Consider the following 21,341-nt stretch of genomic DNA (forward strand, 5'->3'; position numbering starts at 1 on the left):
CGCTGGTTCCTTTCACCACCACTGAAGAAATCAGAGTTGGTGAGTTTCTCTACAATTAACATCAAACCACTGCAAATCATTTTGTTTATATCTCGACAGTTCAATTTTGCAGAAAATCGTAGAAACTCCACTTTTAATACGTGTATTAAAAATGCAGTTGCATTATACTTGTCCCACACATTTCCCTTTTGTTTGTAGGCGCGACACATTCTCCCTCTCTCTCTCTCCTCCTCTCTCTCTCCTCTCTCTCTCTAACTCTCTCTCTCTCTCTTGCGCTCTCTCTCTCTCTCTCTCGCGCACACACACACACACAACGGGTAAGAATGGCCGGCGAGTACTTTTCGGATTGTGGTGATAAAGCGTGAATTTTTGCAGAGGTGGCAACTCTGTTGGCCTGTCAGTTCACCGCTCTGATATAAGAAACAGCTTTACCGCTTTTCTATTACCAGCAGGAAGGAAAGGATTATTTCGCTGCTCCGAAAGACTCGTCCGAAGATGTGAAGAGAACTCGTGACGGTATGATTCTCAACTTTTCTGTGTCAACAGAAAAATGGCGATAAGTGCTGGATTTTAAGCTGATCGCATCTTTGATAATTTTTTTCATGCTGCATTCGCCCAGTCTGCGCTTCAGGTCCGCGGATTAGCTCTCAACTCAATGTCAACGTAGAAACCCAACGGTCTTCTTCTCAACGGAACTGTCTAAAATTTTACGAAAACGACAGGCATCGTCTCAGCTATGCCGTTAGACCCGTGCTGGGTAGGCCACCGAAAAAGTATTGCTTTTACAGTGTAAACGATTTTGTTCTGATACAGATGATTTACGTCTACCTTCTTTTTTTAGAACTAGCCTACTGTACTCCTATTCTGGGATGAGAGAGACTTTCACTTCATTAAACACCCCTTATCTCTTAAAACCGTGACCGTGAAGTTTCTTTTACCTTAACCACAGGCCTGTATTAACTAAAACTTCATTTACCATCTTTAGCCCATGGTTTTCGCCACAGAAATGCAGAGAGCTCGCTAACACTCAAACCATCAGTCAGGCTACTAGTTGTTACATTCTGAAGTCGTGAGAAAGCAGACTATGAGGCTCCAGTGACTTATGTCTCCTGAGGTTAAATGGAACAATACATGTAAAAACTAATTCACTAAAAATATTTTACTCATCTTTCTGGGGGGCTTTAACCTTTATAACCTGTATACTTCACTGACGGTAGTTGAGAAACCATGACATCCCTTAAAAAGCATCAGACATTTGTTTTCTTTAAGACTGGATGTAGTAAGCAGTTAACTGACTTCAAGTCAGGCTACATACTATGACTTTAAGAAGATGAAGATGGCTTATTTCAGATGATAGAGCTGCTGTGTAGTTTAAGTACTGTGGAAGAAAGCTGTTGATCAGTGGAAAGAATGTCACTGGAGGAGCTGATAGAGCTAAAGGAGCTCACGCTGGAGGACCGGATTGAGCTGACGCCTCCTGCACCATCTCGGACTCCTCGTTTGGAGAGGGTCAACGCTTTGAGGATAAGCCCAGGGAAAGTTCCTGAACTTTTGAACCGGGTCAGGATCATCAGGCTACTGGGGGACTCTATTAAAGACCCACGGTTGGTGGAGGACACCGGAGAAGGCCATAACTTCCAGCCCTGTAGCCATACCCAACCCACATGGTGTGACCTGTGTGGAGACTTCATCTGGGGGCTCTACAGACAAAGCCTGCGCTGTACCAGTGAGTGTCACCTGAGTTTGTGTGGATATTCAATATGCTGTCTTTAGCCTGAATGAAATATTTTGACTCTTTAAGCCCTTGAACTGCAAAGGCTTGAATGTGGATTTTAATTCTTCACTCTCTCAGCCTTATACATATTAGTTTCGTAGTAGTTACCAAATCATATGTCATAAGTCTTCAGATTAACAGCTGAATAATATGCCTGCAGTTTAAGGGGTTGAACTGCCTCTTTGGCAAATTGTATACTTTGTGTCTAACCCCAAAAAGCATGGTGTGAGCTGTGGTACAGATTTACACCCACACTGTCAAAAATAATTAGGGGGTTTTAACTTAAAAGTTATTTGAAAATCAATTAGCAAGTTAGCAGAACAAGAATTTGTGTTTTATGCTGTGTCAACTTAATATCTTAGTTCAAATAACTCTAAAATTTTAAGGCAGCCTGGTAACTAACTAACTTTTTTTTTTTAAAATGCATACCATATCAAGCTAAAATGATTTAGAAGCAACATGAAGTTATGAGGTCCACACAGATCACTCTCAGTATGTGAAGCAGTACATTCATCCAGACCTGGAGAATGCTTTGTCCCAGCAGGGCTCATTAGGCTTTTTGTGCAACTGTATACACATGGCTATGCATTCATTCACATTGAAAAGCCTCTAATGAGAATACAAAATGAACAGATACATTCATCTCCCCTCCAGCATAGGGACAGATAGGCTGGCAGACAACTGAGGACGTTATATTCTCATATCTGTAGATGTAGACTTTGAAGCAGACCTCTTTATTTATCATACCAACCATATGTAGGCATACAGTGAAACCACATGGTGTGTCTTCAGGTCTAAGGTGCTACATATAACATATAAAGCATCACAAGACCCTAGCACTTGTCTCTAGTAGTATATAAATTACAACAAGCGGTCAATAACAGCTTATCATATGGCAGAAAGATTAATAGTTTTTTCTATCAAAATTGCAATATGAAAGTGCAATGCTTTAATCAAAAGGTAATAATCTTTATTATAGCCTACATTATGAACAGTGCTGCATTAACATGTTTTAAGTGGGGAAATTTAACCAAATAACGCTGAGCTTGTGAACTGTCTGTGGTTGAGTTAGTGGCTATGAGAAGAGTGGCTGTGACATCACAACCGCAACTAAATGGCATTCTGGCACGCTACGTTCAGGTTTCAAGCCAAGACAGTGTGTCTATAAGCAAAAGTGGATATGCTGGTGTTCATGGACATGGACAAAACAGGCCTGGACATCAATTTATAGGAAATAACTGCAATTTAAATCTCGGTCACAATATTGGTCGGATTGGTAGCTATTTACCACAAATTGTTTAGCCCAAGCTTATTGACAGAAATGAAAGTATTATACTTTTTTATTAGTTTTGCATGCTTTGTGCTTGAGCCTATCTAACTGATTAAGATAGCTGTATTGTGGTGTGCAGAACTAGTGATGATTTTATGTTATGCTTTAGACATGTTCGCTTTCATTTTCTGTGGCCTGATTTATTTCTTAATTCAAAAATAGCTTTTCAACTTTTCAACAAAAATGAATTAACTGTTTTATGTTCATTGAACATGAAATTTTAAGACAGCCAGTGTACTTTATTTTTAGTTAAAACGTTAATGTTTTTTACAGTGCAGAATCTTCAGGTGTTCCACCATGATAAGATTCTGTAAGATAAAAAATAATTCTTACTTAAGATTTAATCAATGGTTTTTAAAACCGTTAAGACATACATGTAATACATTCCTTACTTTGCTTTGCAGCTTTTAATTAATTCCTCATAAAATATTTCACCTTAAAGCCTTACTCTCAGTGTTACTGAGATGGAGTGTCTTAGTCTTTTAGCTATCTGAGCTGTGTGCCTAGCTGGTCAGCCAAGACAGAGTTAAACTGCATTCTGTGCATTCTGTTCAAAACCTATTTAAAAATGACAAAATAACACACAATTTATTTATATATTTTTATTCCAAACTACACAAGCCCTTGCCAGATACCCAAAGTGAGCTACACGAATACTAAGATGAGTTTGGATATTCATGTATTCAAACAGCTACACCCATAAAAACAATGCATCATAGCCTAGACTAGGTTATTAGTCATAAATGAAAAGCTTTACACAGATACATTCACATTAAATGTCTTGCCATAGCCCATAATTGTGTTTATTGTTGCAGGAAAAAGCAGTAAACCTCAGCATTTGTGTACTATATCCATTTTTTGGGTGTATGTTTACGTTGCATCTGTAGACAAGCATTCATTCACAGTGAAGAGAGGGAGAGCCAATATGGCAGCCAAATGGCTTCGCTTCACACAGACTGTGTGTGCATATTGTGGTTGCATCACAGCATGTTTTGCCCTGCATCTTCTCACATACTTATACATGTCCCGAGAGTTTAAACAGTGTTATTCTGACGGTAAACATTCTTTAAGGATGTTTGAGACCAGTGCCTTGTCTAACTGCAGGGTCTGCTGCCACTGTTGAAGAAAGTCTGTCAACAAGAGATTTTGCCCTACGTTTTGAGTCCAATTTGCACAAAAAACTCGTGCAAAGGCTACATCGAGCCCACAGTGTCTGCAGTAGTATGAGCAAATAGAACTGTAACCTGTTTTGTACTGTCCAAATCTTCTTGACATGGCAGTTCATTGGTTTTTTTGGCTCTATATGTTATCCCCTGTCTTTTAGAGCTTACTGCATTCATGGCAATGAAAATGTAAACGTTTACGAATGTTTGAGTTGGCTCCTGTTGGTGTAAGGGTGGTTTCATATCTTCTGTGTTAGGCGAGGGTGTGGGGAGGGAACTTCTGCACATATGTAGGTTTGAGCATAGATGTGGGTGTGGAATGAAGTGTTTTGAACCACAAAACAGTACGTATGAAATCAACATGTTTCCTGCTGAGAAGCAACTATTCTTTCCTTTCTTTCCCGCCCACAGTCTCTCGCTTTCTCACTCCCTTTTGTTACTGGCTGTATTTGTGCCTACCTCTGCTTTTTTGTCCCTCTATGCAATCTTTTCCTTTCTCATCTCCTCACACTCTTGTATAACTCTTGGAAACTTTATACATTTCATTTGACTCATGGAATTCCTGTGCTCTGTCTTTTACTGCTGTTCAGCACTGGAGTCTTAACATGTGGTTTCTATTTAGTCTGTTTCTCTGCTGTCTGCTCCATTGGAGGAAATGTGAAACAGGTGACATTTTATGTAAGTGCTACACTGCGTCAAGCATTGACCTGAACACGGCAATTGCACTTCTCTTTTTTGACTTAGAAGGGTAGATGTCTAGAAAAGTCAGGTTTAATAATAGTGTTGATCATTTGATTAAGTTTTGCATATGACTTCCTGGGTGAATGCACAAGCAAGAAAGAATAATGCAAGCAGAACCACTCTTTCTAGTATATTACCTTTAGCCAGAAATCCCCCTCTGCTCTTTCAAAGGTTTAGTGTGAGATGGGGGTGTATTCATGATTCATGTTTTTGAGCAGATCAAAGTTACACTGATGAACCACAGTGTCTATGACGTGTAAGAGTGAGTGACAGCACTAATTGTTGTAGTTTGAACAGTTTCATAAAGTAAATCTAGACAGACAGAAATTTAGTCTCTGGTCCTGTAGATCTGCTCTATTGATTTTCAGTTTAATCCGTCCATATAAAATTCATCTGTCAAAACAGGAAGCCAGTACATGTCCTGTAACCTCTCCTTTAATCTGTAAGAAATTAATCTCCTAGTTGAAAAAAGAGGATTTGTTATTCCACAAAGGCCAAGCCCTACCATTTATTTCCACTGGAAAATTTAAATTAGTCATAAAGGCTTCAGCATGTTATTACCTGCGATGGCCATGGAGGGCAGTGCAGAGTAAAAAAAAATATTTCAAGGAAGAACAGGGAAGTGAAGCAGTAGCAATAGTCTAAATTAGGACCTTTATGCTCTTAAAAAAAAAGTTCCTAAATGGTCCTTGGATTGCGTATTCAGTTCTAGGAAAACTTTTATTTAGTACAGAACCTTTGAAGGGTTTTAAACTTTAAAACGCTCGTTACAACCTTACACATCTCATTTACAAAAATTGTTCTTTAAAGCATCATCCATTTAAGTTTTTTTTTTTGTTTTTATGAAATTTTAAGAGGTTCTCCTGTGACAGTTCTACAGAGAACCCCTTTGACTTTTTATTTTTAAGAGTATATGGTGGTAATGATGTTACACATTTAAGCTTTTCCACTGAACAACTTCAGTGTCAAAGGGATCACTATACAGTATATAGGCTAAAACACTAAATATCTTCCAGCAGATCCAGCACTCACAAAAATACGTAAGGCAGTGGTCACCAGCACTGGTACTTGAGATCTACTTTCCTGCAGAGTTTTGTTTCAAACTGAACAACATGCTGCCTCCCTGTTAGCTTACACTAATGCAGATGTGGCACACTGATGATTGGAACTAGACTCTACAGGAAGGTAGATCTCCAGGACCGAGGTTGATGACCTCTGATGTAAGGGATGTTTCCTATTCTGTAGTAGAGAAAAGGGAAATTGTTTAACAGTGCTTCTTGTCTTTTGTTTCCACATTTCCCTATTTGAACTGAGGTGGTGAAACAGACAAAGGTACCAGAGTCAACCCACGATATTTATACTATTTGTCTAGTAATTTTACAGACTTTCTGGCATAAGTGTCCTACTTCACTTAAATGTCTCCACAATACTTTATTTTGGTGCAGGAAGCATTAGGTTTAAGTAATTTCATTTTAACTAAATGTTAGGTCTGCACTAACATATTTCGAATTAGAATTCAGAACCATCAGCCAATTTATTCACATAAATATGTAAAATAGGATTTACTGTATACTGTGCTAAAATTCACTTCACAACACATTTATTTGTCTGAGAAAAATGCCCTCTCTTTCAACCCAAGGTCTTCTCCTCACTTGCCAAAGCTCTTACTTCTGTGAAGCAGTAGCCAATAACCATTTTATTATTGATTTTCTAGCAAAGCAGTCTGTAATCAAAGAAGAAATATAGAGGGTAGAAATTCTGCCAGTTAGCAGTCGCCCTTCAACACGCTTTCAAGCAGTTCAGCTGCATCAGGCCTAAGAGTCCACAGAATTGACTAAATATGTAAATTACATTAGGTACGCAGCAGATTTATCTCTCACCTTCACTTTAAGCCAGTTTTGCTTTTACCTTTTCTCAACATACACAATATGCGGAAGTTAGAAATCCTTTTGCTCGCTTGTTGTTTCCTGTTACCTGTTTTCCCTTACGTTCTATTGTTTTGTCTGTCAGCAGCTTAATGGTGCTTATTAATGATTCCTATTCTAAACAAAAATATCACTTAAAGAGGAATTGATTTGTTTCAAAATTTCTGCACAATTAAATGGTTAAGATGTAAACAAAGTCATTAAGAGGGGTTTGATGTGAAATGCTCCATTCTAGGTAAAGCACAGAGTCAAAATTGCTCACAGTGCTGGTGATAAGAACCAGGCATCTAAAGAGCTTAAATCCTCTAAAACCTCAGAGAAAGCTGTTACATGAAATGGTGGAGTATATTGCCTAATAATGGTTTATGATAGTTTTGAGATAAGATTCTGACCTAAACCATTGTTTTTTTTAAGCCATTCAAGGGGGAGAGGTACACTTTAAGACAAAATAGTTTCATTGTAAGATAAAGCAAGAAAACTTGAAATTACTGCTGCTTGTGCTATTATTATCATTTCCTATAAAACTTAGACACGCGTAGGTTCCTCTTCTTGGTTTGGATAGTAATGACTATATTTATGTAGAAATTGCAACCCCTGGTCAGTGTAAGTTTCTCTGTAATTAACCACTCTAAATGACTGTTTACATCACAACAGTTCAATGATGCTGAAATTTTGAAAAATCTGTGAAATTCTCTTTTACCCTATCATATTGTATATTTAGGCTTCTTATGATCAAGTGCATCAATTTGTTCATCATCTCTCTCCTTGTCCTCTCTGCCAGACTGTAGGTTCACCTGCCATTACCGCTGTAGAGCCCTCATTAAATTGGACTGCAATCAGGATCAAGGCTCCACCACTGATCAGTCTGATAATGGCCAGGACAGCATTGAAACTGACACCAATGTGGTGAGATATTTTTAGATATATTTAGTACTTGTACTTGTATGCCTATACACGTTTGTTGGTTTACCATTAAACACAGACTTTGTATGTGAATATGCAAATTGCAAAAGTTGCCATTAATGCATGCCTTTGGGTCACACCTGCTCAGTCACAGTGAAGCACTGCTAATTTTAAACAGCTCTGCTCAGCAAATTAACTCTCTTAATAAATCCAACACTCCGCTGTGCTGTGAGTGTGGTGTGACCTGGTCAGTTATTACTGAGTCTTATGAATCACAGAGGGTTCTGCAGTCTTTCTTGTCTTGTCTTGTATAGTACACTGTGTTCTAGTTACTGAAATGTACAATGGCTGAAAATCACAGTCTATAAGTATAAAAAAAAATCAGTCAGGATGATGATAATCTGTAATCTTCACTGGAATGGAAAAATATGCAAAAACAGAACTTATCATATGTATCAAAAACAAGCCATTATTCACGTAACTGACATACTTTTTATGTATATGTCACCATAGTATTAAAGTAAACAAAAACCTAACTGAACCTAACTGGTCTGCGCAAACAGACAGCTAGTAAAGAGTCAGCAACAATCTAGAAGAGCTTTGTCATTCTGTCCATAATACAAAGTATGGTTGGGCAATACAACTATATGTACCTTTATTGTGATAAATTCTCACAAAAATAAATTTCTGAGTGTCTTTGAAGTACTTAAAGACCACTGATCAACTGCATGTTTTATTACAATAAGGCATAATTAAAAGTCATGTTAAACTGGATTTAGTACTCCAAAATATTGAATAAAAATCACTGTATTTTCATTTTTGAAAATGGGCCAGACTGTGGAAAACGTGTAGTTTCTCCTAAAAGCAATGTTTATACTTCAGTTTGGAAAAAGCAATAGCTTAACTTGAGTATATTCTTGTATTAAATATTATATTAAGCAGAAACCGTTCATGCAGTCACACACCATCAGTGGCTGCTTGTCTTTCAGCAGTGCACCCTATCATCCAAACAAATGGATTTAAAACAGTTAGCTAATGATTCTTAGTACGGGTCTAAAGAATAGCCTTCTTATATTCAATTAATTGTTTAAAAAAATAAAATGTTAAAAGTTACCTCCTTTTTTGTTTTTATAAACCCCATACTATCTCAATGAATGCACTTACTGCTTTCTTTTACTTACCTCAACCCAGCGCACCCAATTTACATTTTGTTTGTTGCAGCATAATATGATTGTGAAAAATGATTGCAGTCGTCTTAAATAGCTACGATCACCTTAAATAATTGCGAATAGACGATTATGTAGTAGTTGTGACAGGCCTATGTGGCACTGCTGGTTCTTTCTTGTCTGTTCCAACTTATCAAACCTCAAAAAAAAGTTTTGATTGTGGCATGTGCAAAAGTTTGGACACTCTGCTAAGTCAGTAGTAACACAGCTTAGAATCACAGCTTGAAAACACCTTTCATAGCCTGTTAGGAGTCTTTCTTCTTGTTTTCAGAGTCTTCATCCACTCTTCCTTGCATACCGCTTCTAGTACTGCAAGGTATCTTGACCTTCTTGCAAACACAGAATGTCTAAGATCTATCCACAGATTTTCAGTTGTGTTCAAGTCAAGAAAATGTGAGAGCCATTCTAAAAATTTAGAGGTATGTTTTGGATCACTGTCCTATTGTAGAAGCTAGCCTCTTTTCAGCTTCAGTTTCTTGACTGACTCTGTAACATTTGCTTCAAAGAATTTGCTTTGTATTTAATAGAATCCATTTTTTCATCTACCTGTGCAATGTTTTCTGTGCCATTGGCTGCTGCGCAAACTCAAAGCATAATATATCCGCTCCCACGGTTAACACTTGGCAAGGTGTCCTTTTCATCAGACGCTGCTCCTTTTTTCTCTAAACATACCTTTGGTGATTTATCAGTCCACAGCACTTGTTTCTAAAACCTCTTATGTAGATGTTGTTTTGCATACTTCAGACGTTGACTTTTGAGATGAGGTTGCAGGTTTTCTTCTCCTGACTCTTCGTTGAAGATCATGTTCATGAAAGCAATGCTGCACAGTAAAGCAGTGCACCACCACTCTTGTGTCAGCTAAACACTGCAATATGATAACCATAACCTACTGAGTGATGTTTAGTGATACACCAAGTAAACAGCCAACAGTAGCCTAAGGGTAGACCTAGGTATTACTTGGGATTTTTATTGATCTGAACATCAGATGTCTTGACATCTGATCTTTCCAAAATATTATTTTAAAATACTAGGCTAACCCTACTGCCAATTTTTAGGCTAAATTAAATGTATTCACATCTATAGCATACTGAGTTTCCTACAAGCCACCATGTATATGACAAATTTGAGGAAGTGCTTTTGAGAGAATTTATGATAGAGAGTCTAATCAGTGGTGCAGTGATATCAAGCTAAAGCTTGACATGCTGTGGTTCACACGCTGTTCCAGAGTCCTGAAACAGCGAAAAAAGCAATGAACAATTCAGAAGAAAGAACTGTGATGTCTGCCATCACCAGTCCACCAGTCTTTAGGTGTCATGATGTCATCAAGATTGCCATTTATGTCTCTTTCTTTTTCACCCTGTTTTTCACATAGAACTTCATCCAAAGACTCTTGAAGTGCCATTAGTTTCCTTCCTCTGCTAACTTTTTCTTTTCTCCATCCAGTGTAAGGGCAGTATTAAGCCAATGAGCTTCATTGGCTGCAGCCCAGGGGGCCCCACAAGGATGTCTGTGAATGGAATATAATGAAAAGTCACTGAAAAATATGCTGATGTTATTATCCATAGTTTTGCAGGGCGTTTTACACTGCATCGCAGGTGTTAAATTGGGCTGAAACGTACAGAGCAAAGCTCCACCACTGTTGGTTTAGGTGAATGGCAAGTGGAGCTGAGTTCTTGTACTGTAATTTGATGAAAGTGTTAATGATTTCTGATATTGTCTTAATGAAATTAACTATTAAGTTTGATAAACCATTCCAATAAACAAATACTACAACTATTCTCTCTCATCCGCTTCCTCTGCTTCTACCACTCCATCATCATTTGTTCTTTTGGTGCTGCTTGTTCGTATGATTTTGTTTACATGAAGTGGCTTCTCCACCTCTCGTTCTGCTGATTTTCACACACATAGTACATTTTCAATACTTTTAAGTCAGGTGAATGTTGTAGAAATTACATCCATTTTAACACATATCCTGAACAATTTAAGAGGCTAAAAATTGGACAAACCAACATAATCAAAAATTAAATTGTCATTTGCAAATTCTTTTCAATTCTGCTTGAAGTCTGGAACCCATAGATATCATTAGATGCTGGGTTTCTATGTTCAGTTCCTGCTTGTTCTTAGAGTGTTTCATTTCTAATTTTACTATGTGAAATGCATGCTCAATTAGATTGAGGTCAGTTGATTGACTTGGCCATAGCAGAACAAGTCTTAGATTGCTTTCGCAGTATGCTTTGGGTCATTGTCCATCTGCACTGTGCCGTCCAATGAGTTTGAAAGCATTTGGCTGTATCTGAGCAGATAATGTAGCCCTGCATACTTCAGAATTTATTCTACAGCTTTTGTAACCAGTGAAAGAAATAATCAAAAAATACAAGAGAACCATTGGCAGTCATACATGCCCATGCCATAATGCTTTGGGCAGCTCCTTCCTTTCTCCATACTCTTCCCAGCTTTCTAGTACTTCTTGATCTTGGTCTCATCAGTCCATAAGATGTTAATGATAAGAGGCTTTTTTATGTCTTCTGGAAAACTTTAATCTAGTCTTCCTGTTTTTGAGGCTTACCAGTGGGTTACATCTTGTTAAAAAGTTTCTGTATTTTTTTAGTAAAGTCTTTTCTTTATTGCTGACTTGGACATAGTTACACCTACCTCCTGGAGGGTGTTCTTGATCTGGCCAGTTGTTATGAATGGCTTTTTCTTCACCAGGAAATGAATTCTTCTGTGATCCACAGTTGATTTCTGTGGTCTTCCAGACCTTTTGATGTTTCTGAGCTCACCAGTATGTTCTTATTGAGAATGTACCACATAGTTGATTTTGCCACACCTGATGTTTTTACTATCTTTCTGGTGGGTTTGTTTTGATTTTTCTAGTGATAGCTTGATTTCCTGGCAGTGACAGTTCTTTGAACAGCAGCAGATTTTTGTGAAATAATGAGGGAATAACACACACCTGCCCATTGAATTGCTAGGCAGCCGATTGTCCAATTACATTTTAGTATTAGATATATAGATAAGTATAATTTTATGTTTTATTATGTATTATACACTGTATGGACAAAAGTATTGGGACACCTACACATTACACCCACAGGAGCTTTTATGATATCCCATTCTAAATCCATAGTCATTAATATGGAGTTGGTCCCCCCTTTGCAGCCATAACAGCTTCCACTCCTCTGGGAAGATTTTGGAGTGTGTCTGTGGGAATCTTTGCCCATTCATCATTGGCTCACAATCTCTGTTCTAGTTGAGGTTGAGGTCAGGCCTCTGTGAGAGCCACTCCATTTTCTCCACACCAAACTCACCAAACCATGCTGTTGTGGACCTTGCTTTGTGCACAGGGGCACAGTCATGCTGGAACAGAAAAGGGCCTTCCCCAAACTGTTCCCACAAAGTTGGAAGCATACAGTTGTTCAAAATGTCTTGGTATGCTGAAGCATTAAAATTTCCCTTCACTAGAACTAAGGGGTCTAGGCCAACCCCTGAAAAACAAATCCAATAGCATTATCCCTCCTCCACCAAACTTTACAGTTGGCACAATTCAATCAGGCAGGTAACATTCTCCTGGCATTTGCCAAACCCAGACTCGTCCATCAGACTGACAGATGCGTGTTCATCACTCCACAGAATACCTTTCCACTACTCCAGCTGCTTGGCCATGGAAACTCATGCTCCCGGCGCAGAGTTTTATGTTGATGTTAATGCCAGAGGAGGTTTGGAACTCTGCAGTTATTGCGTTAGCAAAGTATTGGTGACTTTTATGCACTATGCATCTCAGCACTCAGCAACCCGCTCTGTAACTTTACGTGGTCTGACACTTCATGGCTGAGTTGCTGTGGTTCTTAAACGCTTGTCAATAGTATCACTCACAGTTGATAATGGAATATCTAGGAGGGAAGAAATTTTGTGAACTGACTTGCAATGGTGGCATTCTATTACAGTACCACGCTCGAATTCAGTGAGCTCTTTAGAACGACCCATTCTTTCACAAATGTTTGTAAAGGCAGACTGCCTGGCTAAGTGCTTGATTTTATACACCTGTGGCAATTGGACTGAATGAAACACCTGATTTTAATGATTAAGAGATGTGTCCCAATACTTTTGTCCATATAGTGTATGTTTTGCCAAAGCAAATCTTAAGGTTTGACTAACGGGGATTGTATTTAAGAAGGACTTTAAGACAGAAACAGATCACATTTTCATAGTATCAACACTGAGATCTCAATAAATTAACGAATTGACTAACAATATTGATTGACATTTTAGCTCCACCAGCTAACTTTTTTCCCAAGCCAGTTTATGCTAACTTTTAGCTGACAACTTTGAAGTAATCAGTGAATGAAGCATCTGTTCTCCTGGTATCTTTACAAATATTCTGGAGCTAACATAGTTTTGTGTGTCACTTTATTAACATTATAAAATGTTTGTATATTTTGGTAAATGTGTTTGGAGGGAGATTGGCCCCTACTTCTCTTCTAAGGGGGAGGACACATCACACCTTACGGTCAAAAATCCCTTCAACAAATCAAAAAAGCCATGACAAATGAACACAGTTAACAATGATACAAAATATTTTAGTGAAAAAAGAAAAAACTCAATAAGCTCAAATAATATTATAAACTAATTAAATTTCTTATCTTTTAGATTAATTTTGCTCAAGAGAAGAGATGCATTTTTATTATGGCGTAACCTTAATATAGAGTCATAGAAAAGATACAGATTCATACAAAATAGTCTGAGATTAGTAACAGGTGACGTAATTCTAGATTTCTGTGTATGAAATGTAAGCAAAAGAGATATTTTCACAGTTTTATTAATTAATTACAGATGAATTAGTGTCACAGATTAGAAAGAAGACCATTATATTGTGAATTTAAATCAACTTATTAAAAGTTGTAGGCTAAGAATAACAAAAGAATTATAATTTATTGTTCTAAATTCCAGAAAGAAGATTATGGAGAGATGTCTAGTAACTATGCAGTATTTATAAATTATATCTACTTGTTAGGAAGTAAAAAAAAGAGTAAAGTTTGATATCTGACCACATCATGTGTGTAGACGTCACAGGATAATTTAGAGAACTGTTTTAGGGAAACAGCTCTAATCTCCAGAAGAACTTTTTCTATCATTATAAGTTTGATAAACATTGTTTCTAAACATATTGTTTTATCATCAGTCAACACAGTGTATATATGGCAACTAAGCTGCCTGCACAGCTTTTTGACTGAGCGACAATACAAGGCAACTAGTCAGAGCAGAGCTCATTTACATATGTCAGTCTTAAAGGCACAGTAATCAGTAAAAACAGCTTGTTTAAAAGGGTAAAGCGAGATTGACGATGGCCATGTAAACATGTACTGACTGGTTTGGTACAAAAAAAACAACACATATGTTTTAAGTGGACCTCAGGTGGAATAATAAAGGGCTAGAAAAATGTAGGATGTGGACCCTTTAATACTACACTGTAACATGCATTAGTTATTTAGAGAAAAATATTATATTAGAGCATAATTATATATTAATTGTGCAAAATAATGCTTATAGCATAATTGAGTCCATGAGTCAAGCAAAATAATAATCTATGGTTAAGCAGTGCAAGTTCATAAAACTTATATTTAACAAAAAATTTCCCAAACCCTGACAGACCGGTCCAGGCACATTTTTCTCAACACGGCGCATTCGAGGGCGGAAACCCCCCTCAGTTTGGCGATCCCCCGGTTTCCCACGCTGCGAGAGAAAAACGTGTTCGGACACGGACGTGGCATCATCGTCGAGTTGGAACTTCCTGTTGAGAGCCAATCATGGCGGGCTTTGGCGGGTTGTGTATTTTCAATCTAAGCGGTCAGGGCGCGCCGCTTCCGGTGGGCGGGGCGAGCTTCAGCGAGGCTTTAGTTCACAGAGGGTGATCACATGTTAACATCTCGCCATAGAGCTTCATACGCCTAATCCGGGGAACACAGACTACACTGTACACAAGTTGTAATTGTTTTTACTTCCGCAGTTCGACCGTTATCCGTTGAAATCGTTAGTGAGGACTCAGAGACGGTTCAGTCATTTTAACCGGTTACTTTCTACTTAAAGTATTTTCTGCTTATTTCTGTTCGAAACTTTAAAAAGTTTTGACAGACGTTTTCACGATGAGCGAAGTCGTTAGTCAGGACCAAACCCCGTCTTTTGAGAAGACATGGGGAAGCTCGACGAGCAGCGGCTACTGCAGCGAGGAGGACTCCGACTCGGAGTTGGAGCAGTATTTCACCGCACGCACTTCCTTTTTTCGCAAACCCAAAAAAGAGAAGGTGAAGGAGAACGTGAAGGAGAAGGTGAGACCGTTTGAGATGATTCTCCTTGTGCAACCTTGTTGAATCAGTCGACAAACTGTTTCCTTTGTAATCCTTAAGACATTTCGCCACAGTCATGCTACACGGTTGTGTGTTGAATGCTGGCTTCTTGTTCGATTGTGCCGTTCCACCTTAAACGCTGCAGCAGTTACATTCTAATGCCGGTGCTGTACCGGCGCCGGAGAGTAACTGCTGCGCCTTTTAAGGTAGAACGGATAATGCCGATAAAAAGCCTACTTCAGCTTCAAGTAAAGGCTGTTCTCGCTGTTCTCTGATTATGCTAATCTGTTTCATCTAATGAGAGCTAAGCCCAAAGAGTTCGCACATACTGTGGAAGATATGCCGTATTATTACAGGCTTATAGGTCTGCCATGCTTATAAGACCCCTCTGATAGAATGTTGTCTGATTACAATATCAACACTTCTCTTTAAATTATTGTTCTTTTACTTTCCTGTTCACTAATGTGTTTGTGACGTTTTGCAGTATGTTAGAGAACTGAAAAGTGGCCGGTCTCCCCGGCTTTGTGTATGATGGCATAGGAAAAATACTTTAGGGATAACAGGAAGGCCTACAGACGTTTTATGGAGGAGTAAAGATGTTTCAACACTGTTAGCTAGATGATTCACTTCCACAGCCAGTACCTCTGGTTATTGTGTCATGAATGACACACTGAGAATGAACTCATTTTGGAACCACAACAGTTCATACTGGCTCAAAGCCTGGAGTGACTATAAAAATAAATAGTTCATTTCCTGTTCATTGTGTAGCCCTTTGTTACTGATGGACACTTTCTTATATATGTATAAAGTAAGTCCTAAACTACGCTTTAGTAATTTCTGTAAGGTTATTGTATGTTATTGAACAGTACATGCACACACTTATCACAAAAGACCCTCAGGTCAGGTTCCCCCATCTCTCTCATTAGGCTTTTATCTGATTGATTATTGATTTGTCTCCCTTTTTATTACTACGTATTAAGCGAGCAATTAAACTTTGCCGATATTGATCCACTGTTGGTAACTAATGCACCAATTATTAATAAGGAGAGGGCACTGGGAGTTTAAAACAGTTGGTCACTCTGCATTTTGCAGTGTCAGTGAGTTTGGTGAGTTAAGGTCTTAGGGTCACATACCACATTTGGGATCAATAGGTGTCTTTCATCTTGGCTAGCTGGGGTTTTAAATAGGGGTTGGCTGTGTCCCACAACAGGCCAGTTCATTCATTACGATCATTCATTTCTGTGTCTTTAAAACATTTTTTTTTTGTCTTCTTAAAGAATATTTTTAAGCTTGAGAATAAATACAATAAACAGCAAAGGGATTGTATGGGAGCAACAGGTTCTGATTAAATGAGATAAATGTGATAATATAAACAGGAAGGATGACGAAACTGATGAAAAATGACACCGTATGACTCGCACATATGAAAAAGGCACACAAGGGAAGCTTTCATTCCGTTGGGAGAGGAAGGGTGGAGGGGGGAGGGGGGAGGAAGCTATTTTTACACTAACCAGCTTTCAGAATGCAAGCCCTAAAGCCAAGACATGCATGACGGACAGCTGCAGCAGTCCACATGGCGCCGTTCTCCTTAGAAATGGGATGGGCTGATGGATGCGATTGGCTAGCAGTGACATCATGGTTCAACAGGAAGCGTAGGGAGTCTGATGCAACTTGCTAACTTGCTTTAGGGGATGAGAGCACAGGATACTGGGCTTTATTTATGTCATTCAAAACAGAATAAAAATACATGTTATTTATAATAAAAAACATTTTATAAAGAAACTAAATATTGTGGCAAAAAAGGGAAGTGTAGAACATCCACATAGATCAGTGTTTGTCAGATAGTTTGCACTGGTTTTGGTTAATAAGGGCCACAATCTACTTTTTGGAATGTTTTCTTTGCATAAGCTTTTTTGTCAGAATCTGTAGCTGAGGCATTCGGTTATTTTATTGTTATTTCAAATTAATCAGTCCGATAATGGACTTGTAAACTCTTGAAGGTATTAGTTCAGTTTCTGGTGTTGACTGTCACAGGAGGAGAATGAGAGGGGAATTTTACAAGAACATTAATCGGGAAGTGAAAGAAGGAATGGTTAGAAGACTTGAACAAAATAAGTAAATAAGTGAAAGAGGACGGGGATTTGTATACAGAGTTTAGTGCAACTGAGAGAGAGAAAGAGCTGGACTAAGACTTTATTTCAGCAGCACAGGACTAAGACTTTATTTCTAAAACATCCCCCACTACCTCATTCATTTGACTATCATGTGAGTGTATTTCCTGCTGTTCAAACTGAAATACCCTGAGGGTGTGTTATGCTGCATAGTCAAGGAAGTGGATAGTAAAGGAAAAGAGGAGCTCCCTGAGGCACTGGAAGTAAAGTAGCGAGAACGTAAAGCTTTACAGAATAGAGACTCTGCCCTCAAACATGTGAGAGAATAAAAAACGTTTGATGACACCTGTTTTATGAAGTTCCAATATTCAGGAAAACTTGCGAATACGAATCAAAGTTTGTTAAGGGAGGTTTGGTTTCAGTTCCCCCAAATAATGTGACCTGGCTAGTCACACACAGATTTGTGACAGAATTGTGTGTATGGAATGTGTGACTCATTTTGTGACTCTCACACCATCTCCATATGCTTTGCCTGGAGGTAACTGAGGTCATGGGGTTCAGATGTTCTTCCTGAATCCTTACAAAACCTAAAGAAGTTCAAGTTTCTAGGACCCTGTGGCGTTAATGATTAATGGGCATGTAATATACCTAAGATACATTTACAGTAAAAGCTGCTGCCTCAGTCAAGAAGATATTAGACATTAGAAAACTGGGACCTTACAAGAAATATTGATTATGCTCTCTTTCTGTCTTTGTGTTTCTCTGTCAGGATGAGGTGACTGAAAGTAAGAAACAAGAGTTGTCACTTTCAGAAATTCAGCAGAAGGTCAAGGAATATAATGCTCAGATCAACAGCAACCTCTTTATGTCTTTGGTAAGGACAAAATACACTATACAACTCACCATATGTGCTGGTCTTCTGTTCACATTCTTCTAATCCCCTCCATTCATATTGTTTTTTTTCGTAGTTGTTGGAGTTATCAATAACCTTTGCTCTTATTGCTTTGTTTGTCTTACACACAGAACAAAGATGGCACCTACACTGGTTTCATCAAAGTTCATTTGAAGCTGATCCGCCCAGTGTCTGTCCCACCTCCACGCAAAGGCGCTGCATCCCAGGGGCCAGCCAATGGAAAGAAGGGGGCATCGGTAAAGAGACGCACGTCCTTCTATCTTCCAAAGGACACAGCCAAACATCTGCACATCAGCTCTCGAACCCGTGCTAAGGAAGTGATCCAAGCCCTGCTCAAGAAGTTCACCGTCATTGACAATCCTGCCAAGTTTGCACTGTTTGAGCGCACTGAACGTCATGAGCAAGGTGTGGCATCTTAAAGGGATACTTCAGTAAAATATTACTTTTATTATATTAAAAAAAAGCAGTATATAGCAGCAGCAGTATACTTTAACGAAAACAATATTTTGGAGCAAAGCAAAGTTTTTATTGCTGGGTTGAATTCATATGATGCCGTGTGAATTCGGCTGCTAAACAAAATTTTTAACCACAGCTGTTGCTCCTAATCTCTGTGGTGTTTGTTCTGAGACCTCACCCTGACTGTGATTGGTCTAAATATCACATGGTTGTGTGTGTCAGTGCATGAAGTGGGCCTCTAACTGTGTTGCGTCTAAAAGATGTACACCGAGTCTGTAAATGCTTTTACGACAACGTGTTCAGTGATGGTTCATTTTTGTTTAGTTGCTAAGAAGTAATAGAAACTTATAACTACTAAACATTATGCCTAAATAATTACACACTTGCTTCAAACCACACCAAGTTGATAAGCATTTCTATTTGAGATTGCTCATGTGGTTTCTGACTGTGAATGACATTACACAATTGTTACGTTATAGTAGTAGTAGCCAACTTGAAGCTTGAAATGTGTACTTTGGAGGCTACATTAGCCTTGTCGCTCTGGTTCTAAACTAAAGAAACAAAGACAGACACCAAAGATGTGATGGGTGATTGACTACATTTGTAGTAAAAATTAGATTTTTTGCCAGACTTTCACTTTCAAGCTCATTCTAGCATTTGAAGTAACTTGTACTTGGGCTGGTGTGCCAAAGCTAGTTCTGTGAGACTTTACATTTGTGTGGGATTATTTCACAGTGTTTATCCTGGACAAGATAAGGATTACTAAGTAATTTTATCTCCCCTTCCCCCACAGTGTACCTGCGGAAGCTCTCTGATGACGAGTGTCCGCTGTACTTGCGCCTGTGTGCTGGTCCCAATGAGAAAGTGCTGAGCCTGGTGCTGAAAGAGAATGAGACTGGAGAGGTCAATGTGAGTATCTCACTGTTCAGGGAAAACACTGGCATCTTACATTGCACTCACACAATAACAGCTCTGCTGGTATGTTATCACCTCTCACTATAGCTTTCCAGTTTCCATTGCATACAGGTTCTCCCTTAGTGTGTTGAGATTTCAAGTTAATAAATTTGTTTTTTATGGTCAGACTGTAGTCTCATTTGTTTGCATGTCCACACTGTTGTGTGTAGATGTTGATGTGTGTTGTTACCTAAGGACTATGTTTATATTGACATGTATAAATCTTTAATGAAGCAGTAAAACTAGTAGCAAAACAGCCTGTTTAATTCTAAGGGATGAAAAAGTTTGGAAAACGGTCATGGAAAAATGGGTTATGACCAAGTTTGGTACATAAAACCACACAAATATTTTAAGTGGACCTCGAGGGGAAACAATAATGATTATAAATAGATAAATAAATAAATAAATAAAGGATTGGTTATACTGGGGGTTATATTGGCACCCTAACTGAGGAAGACCTGAGCATGTAGAAGTAATTCCAATATTTTAATAAATGATTGTTAACTGCTTGTTTTATTCTCTCCCCTACCAGTGGGATGCATTCTCAATGCCAGAGCTGCAGAACTTTCTGCGCATTCTGAAGCGAGAGGAAGAGGAGCATGTGAAGCAGATCATGCAGCGCTACACTCTCGCTCGCGAACGCATTCGGGAGGCCCTGGTCGGCTCCAACCCTGGTTGAGATCTGCCCTGAGCCTGCACTACTGACGAGTGGCCACTAGGGTGCCTCAGTCTCCGCTGCGTCCAAAGATCCCTAAGGACTGGCATCAGTGTGATGACAAGGAGTGAGAGTGAACAAACGAACGAGTGCGAACGAGTGTGTAAGCGCGAAGCGGCAAGCAGATGTGCGTACATGGAGAGAGAATGAGCTGCGGCTGAGAGCGAGCGAACTGGGAAATGGACGAGTGAAAATAGAACAGACTTGTGAATGATGTGTGATTGAACGAGTGAGAGTAGAGAGTCTTGCAGAAAGAGCGTTCTTTTTGTGTGGAGTGAGCACAGGGCTCGTTACCTGTGGACTTTTAGTTACTGTTATCTTTTTGGTTAGCCCATGCTGGGTTTTCATTGAAACTGTTTATTTCCATTTTCAGGGTTTGCTTCTGGAACACTGAACACAACCAAACTGGAAATAAGGTTCTTAATTCATGTTTAGATGATCATTTCTACAGTGGTATCTTTCACACGTGCACACAAACACAGACACACACACACACACTTTTTTACTTTACCTCTTGTTACTTATCTGCAGTCATTCTGTCTATTGTATGTCTTTATATATGTCATTTCTTTGTCTAATCAAAACTTCTTACATTTCCTCTTATGCACAATCATGTCACTGCCTCTGGGGAAAATATCTTTTTGCACAATAAATTGATTTTTTTTTCTTTCAACATTGCCAGTGTCTGTTCTTGAATGTAAGGTCTTATTTTAGCTGACATAGTGAATTCTGAAACCAGACATTTTGCCTTAAAGAGTCTGTATCACTAAAAACTTGTTTTCCTTGCTT

General features: G+C 38.7%; 1 protein-coding gene across 2 annotated transcripts; it reads left to right on the forward strand.

Moving 5' to 3' along the window:
• Window positions 1-271: 271 nt before the first annotated feature.
• LOC118808373 (ras association domain-containing protein 1-like) lies at window positions 272-21,225 on the forward strand. Of its 2 annotated transcripts, XM_036570997.1 has the most exons (6): window positions 272-1,726; window positions 7,715-7,839; window positions 18,284-18,388; window positions 18,538-18,832; window positions 19,677-19,792; window positions 20,370-21,225. In XM_036570997.1, exons 1-6 carry the CDS (start codon window positions 1,411-1,413, stop codon window positions 20,514-20,516), a joined length of 1,104 nt encoding a protein of 367 aa, XP_036426890.1. In that variant the 5' UTR covers window positions 272-1,410; the 3' UTR covers window positions 20,517-21,225. The 2 variants fall into 2 exon arrangements, with proteins under 2 accessions (XP_036426890.1, XP_036426891.1); XM_036570998.1 differs by lacking the exons at window positions 272-1,726; window positions 7,715-7,839 and adding an exon at window positions 14,906-15,385.
• Window positions 21,226-21,341: the final 116 nt, after the last annotated feature.

The sequence above is a fragment of the Colossoma macropomum genome, unplaced genomic scaffold (assembly GCF_904425465.1).
Source record: "Colossoma macropomum unplaced genomic scaffold, Colossoma_macropomum, whole genome shotgun sequence".
NCBI lineage: Eukaryota > Metazoa > Chordata > Actinopteri > Characiformes > Serrasalmidae > Colossoma > Colossoma macropomum.